Below are 5,000 nucleotides of genomic sequence, written 5' to 3'. Positions count from 1 at the left end.
TATTCTTATCGTCCTCCTCCTCCTCCTCTTTCGCTTTTTTATCCTTTTCTTTTATTTTATTTATTCTCCCCCAATTTCTTCTTCTTCTTCCTCCTCCTCCTCCTCCTCGGCTTCTTCTTCATCTTCCTCTTTTTTTCTCCTCCCCCTCCTCTACCTCTTTCTCATTTCCCCCTTTCTCCTTCGCCTCCCTCCATTTCCCCCTTATCGTCTTCCTCCTCTACGTCCCCTCCACTTCCTCCTCCTCCTCCTCCTCCACCTCCTCCTCCTCCTCCTCCTCCTCCTCCTCCTCCTCCTCCTCCTCCTCCTCCTCCTCCTCCTCCTCCTCCTCCTCCTCCTCCTCCTCCTCCTCCTCCTCCTCCTCCTCCTCCCCCTCCTCCTCCTCCCCGCTCATTTTCTTCCCTTCCCCCTCTTTTCTCTTTCTTCCTTCCTTCTTTCCCTCCTTTTTCCTTGCCAAAGTAATCGAGAAACCCAGCCTTTATCAGTCGTCTTGTCTTGAATTACTGCCAAATTATTTCCATCCCTCGGCGAAAATCACCGAGCGATAATAAATCCCATTCCGAGTTTTACAGGCGCGATCGAACGCTTAATCTCCGGGAAATCAATAGACCAAACTAATATTATTTCCTGCCTTCGCCAAATCAATCAGAGGATGCATGTACTCTCTCCGGCGACAAAAGCAATCGACTGAACTATCCTCATTCGGTCTTGATGGAGAGGACAAGGAGGAGAACGAGGGAGAAGGGGAGAGAGGGAGAAAGGAGAGAGGGGGAGGGGGTAGAAGGAGAAAAAAAAATTGAGAAAAAGGAATGGAAAGAGAGAGAGAGAGAGAGAGCGAAAGAGAATTCCCAAACCGAATCAAACAAGCTGAAATATACCCACGCGCTCTCCCCAGGAAATCAATCAGCCGAACTAATCTTGTTTTCCCCAAGCCGCGACGCTCCCAAAATTCAAACTGTGCACCGGAATCAAGGGTATGCTAGACTTCCCTCTTCACCGCCTCATCCACTACGTACATAAACACTCACGCGCGCGCCAGCAAAGAAAACCAATTGACCGAAACTAACTTTATTTGGCCCCATCACAAAAGCATTCGACCAAACTAGTCTCGTCCTACCATTTCCCGCACCGACTTTCTGGCACGCACGCCTTGGAGGCCCTTCCGTTGCCATGACAACCACGACGCTACCGGGGCGGGGTGTGGGGGGGACGGGGAGGGGGAGAAATAGAAGTTTAGGGGAGGAGGGGAGGTTAGAAGATCCCCTCCGTGTCACGTGACCTCTGAGAAGGGAGACTAATTTGTAAAGGAGCGGTTAAGATGATCGTGATCGGGCCTTGGGTTGAGGACGGCGGTGAGGCTGAAGATTTCGGTGATGAGGGAGACGACGCGATGATGAGTCATGTCTTCACATTTACTTCCTACAATTATTTTGTGTTCTGATAGCAAGAGGATAAAGTATGAACGATACTTATAGATAAGTTATTCTAATCCATCTGGACCCTTATGAGAATACTACTACGTATTTTATATATATATATATATATATATATATATATATATATATAAGGTATATGTAGTAATTTCAGGACGAGTAATGATCTACTAGTGTTTCTTCAGTAACATACCAAAATAGAAGCATTTATTGTAAAATATCGAAATGGTAATGTTAATTTCAAAATCCTAAATATCATCTTTTTGAAAAGGTAATCGGATTTCAAAATTAATTCTGTATTTTTTGTCGTTGCAGGCAGTGTCCCTCTTGTCCTGTGGTGAGGCCAGTGTTCCTCTGTGGCTCCGACAACAGAACATACTCCTCTCTATGCCGCCTGCACTATCACAATTGCATACATGAAGCCAACGTCCATGTTGCATGCAAAGGATTCTGTCCCTGTAAAGGTAAGTTATCCCTACCAAGTGGACACGAGTCAGATTCCCATTTTCTTTGATGTGGGAAGCTGAGGGTGAAAGGGATACGAGCGATTTTATTTGTAACCTGAATATTCATTTCCCATTTAGAATTCACCGGTGTTTTCCGCTATACAGAAAAAGTTTCACACCATTACGAAACAACACTTACAAATTCATAAACAGTCACAAAAAACGCTCCATTTTAGAAAAAAAATAATTGAAAAAAAGGAAATTACAACGGCCATACTGGATTTAAAATTCGCAAAGCTCCAATATTTCTCGGTGATTGGCCTCGTCGCCCCTTGTCGCCAACTAACGTCCACTTCAAGGGGGCAGTTTGCTATTTATCGGCCGTACCTTGCGCCATTATCTCGGTTCGAATTCCCGCGCAAAGGGCAAGATTGGATTGAATTTTGGATGAGCGATTTTGGCGGATTGTGAGTACAAGAAGGAAATTAATATTTTGTTGTTGTTTTTTTAGGATTTTTGTTTTATTTCATATTTTCTTTCTATCTTTCTTCTTTTCTTTCTTTCTCTTTTGAGTACGTAGTCCTTTCGTGTTCGTTTTGGCGTTACCCTTTATTCTCTATTGCTAGCATAGGGGGAGGGGGGATATTTTTGTTCTGTGATATGGTACAAATAAAGACATACACACATGTATGAAATCAGTTTTAGACATGCATACAATCAAAAACACACATACATACACAAGCAAACACACCCGCAAAAAAAATACGCACATACTGAGAAAAAAAAAAAAAAAATACACGCACCCACTCCGTCAGGCGAATGCACTCCCAAGCAAGCGCATATCTGCTTTTCCTTCCCTCCAAGCACACTTCAATTCTCCTTCCTTTTTTTTCTTAATCTTTCTTTATTGATAATCCCATCAGGGAAAAAAAAAAAAAAATTGTCCCGCGCCCCACGAGAGCCAGCCAGCACCCAGCGCCAGTCAAGGGCCGCGCACCACATGGCCAAAGTAATGCAGAAGAACCGCCGCTCTATGTGTGGACGCGGATGACAAATGGCGGGAAAGTTGGTTATGGACGACCGCATTAGTCACTCGGAGACACTAATTGCGCTGCTGCTTGAACCGTAATGGCTCTTGAACACATACACGCAGACAGGCACAAATGCACGCATTCACGAATAGACCTGGGCATAATCACATGCACATACACACACACACGCACACACACACACACACACACACACACACACACACACACACACACACACACACACACACACACACACACACACACACACACACACACACACACACACACGCACACACACGCACACACTTGAGGAGTAACGGAAACCGAACAGAAGCAGAAACAAAAGCTAGGGAAGGGGAATGGAGCCTGAAAGGGAGAAAAAAAAAAAAAAAGGAAGATAGAAAAAAATAAGTAAATTAGGAAAGGCAACAATGAGAACAAAAGCAAGAGGAGGAGAGAAGGAATCTTAGAGAGGGATAAAAATAAATGAAGTGGAGAAGGGGAAGAGGGAGAAGGAAAAATTGGAAGAGGAGAAGGGGGAAGTAAGAGGGAAGAATATGAAGAAGAGAAGGAAAGTGAGAAGAGAGAATCGGAAGAAGGAAGGAAGAATAGAAAGAGGAAAAGGAGGAGAGGCATAACCAAAAAATAGGAAGAAAAGAAGGAGAGGGGAAAATGAAGAGGAGGAAGGGGGGGAGGGAGAAGAAGGAGGAGAGGGAGGCGCAAAAATATGAAGAAAAGAAGGAAGAGAGAGAAGAAAGAATATGAGGAAGAGAAGAAGAGGAGTAATAAAAAAATATGAAAAGGAGAAAGGGAGGAGAGGGAGAAGGGAGAAGAGGGAGAAGCAAAAATAGGAAGAAGAGAAGGGAGAGAGAGAAGAAAGAATATGAGGAAGAGAAGAAGAATCAGTAAGAAAAGAATAAGAGTGATAAAGAAAGAATATGAAGAGGAGAATGGGAGAAGGAAGAACAGGAAGAGGAGGAGGAGGAGGAGGGGGAAAGGGAGAAAGAGGTAAGGTTTCGTCTCGTGATAAAGCATAATCCTAAAAGCTGCCTTGAAGTTCATATCAGTTTAGGGAAGTTCCAGAGTTGTCTTTTGTGATGGGAAAGGGGAGATAGGGAGAAGGGAGAAGAGAAGGAATGGGGGAGGAAGGAAGGAAGAGGTGGATAAGGGAAGAGGAGATAGGGAGAAGGGGGAAGAGAGGGAAGAGAAGGAATGGAGGAGGAAGGAGGGAAGAGGTGGATGAGAGAAGAGGAGATAGGGAGAAGGGGAAAGAAAGGGGTGAAAAGGGATGGAGGAGGAAGGAGGGAAGAGGTGGATGAGAGAAGAGGAGATAGGGAGAAGGGGGAAGAAAGGGAAGAGAAGGAATGGAGGAGGAAGGAGGGAAGAGGTGGATAAGAGAAGAGGAGATAGGGAGAAGAGAGAAGAGAAGGAATGGAGGAGGAAGGAGGGAAGAGGTGGATGAGAGAAGGGGAGATAGGGAGAAGGGGGAAGAAAGGGAAGAGAAGGAATGGAGGAGGAAGGAGGGAAGAGGTGGATAAGAGAAGAGGAGATAGGGAGAAGAGAGAAGAGAAGGAATGGAGGAGGAAGGAGGGAAGAGGTGGATGAGAGAAGGGGAGATAGGGAGAAGGGGGAAGAAAGGGAAGAGAAGGAATGGAGGAGGAAGGAGGGAAGAGGTGGATAAGAGAAGAGGAGATAGGGAGAAGAGAGAAGAGAAGGAATGGAGGAGGAAGGAGGGAAGAGGTGGATGAGAGAAGGGGAGATAGGGAGAAGGGGGAAGAAAGGGAAGAGAAGGAATGGAGGAGGAAGGAGGGAAGAGGTGGATAAGAGAAGAGGAGATAGGGAGAAGAGAGAAGAGAAGGAATGGAGGAGGAAGGAGGGAAGAGGTGGATGAAAGAAGAGGAGATAGGGAGAAGAGGGAAGAGAAGGAATGGAGGAGGAAGGAGGGGAAAGAAGCGGAGGGAAAAGAGGAAAGTGGTGGATGAGAGAAGAGGGAAGAGAGGGGTGAAAAGGGATGGAGGAGGAGGAGGGAGGGGAAAGAATCGGAGGGAGAAGAGGGAAGAGGTGGAGGAGAGAAGAGTAGATAGGGGGAAAGG

At 45.7% G+C, this 5,000-nt stretch overlaps 1 protein-coding gene across 1 annotated transcript in view; it reads left to right on the top strand.

Annotated features, from left to right (window-relative positions):
* The window catches only part of LOC125045882 (proteoglycan Cow-like), a 161,546-nt gene that overhangs the window by 141,975 nt on the left and 14,571 nt on the right, over positions 1 to 5,000 (top strand). Inside the window, exon 5 of the mRNA XM_047643462.1 lies at positions 1,746 to 1,894. Coding sequence (XP_047499418.1) covers positions 1,746 to 1,894 — 149 coding nt within the window. The remainder of the gene's footprint in view (positions 1 to 1,745; positions 1,895 to 5,000) is intronic.

The sequence above is a fragment of the Penaeus chinensis genome, chromosome 38 (genome assembly GCF_019202785.1).
Source record: "Penaeus chinensis breed Huanghai No. 1 chromosome 38, ASM1920278v2, whole genome shotgun sequence".
In the NCBI taxonomy this organism is placed as follows: domain Eukaryota; kingdom Metazoa; phylum Arthropoda; class Malacostraca; order Decapoda; family Penaeidae; genus Penaeus; species Penaeus chinensis.
This window is presented reverse-complemented; position numbering and strand designations above follow the sequence as displayed.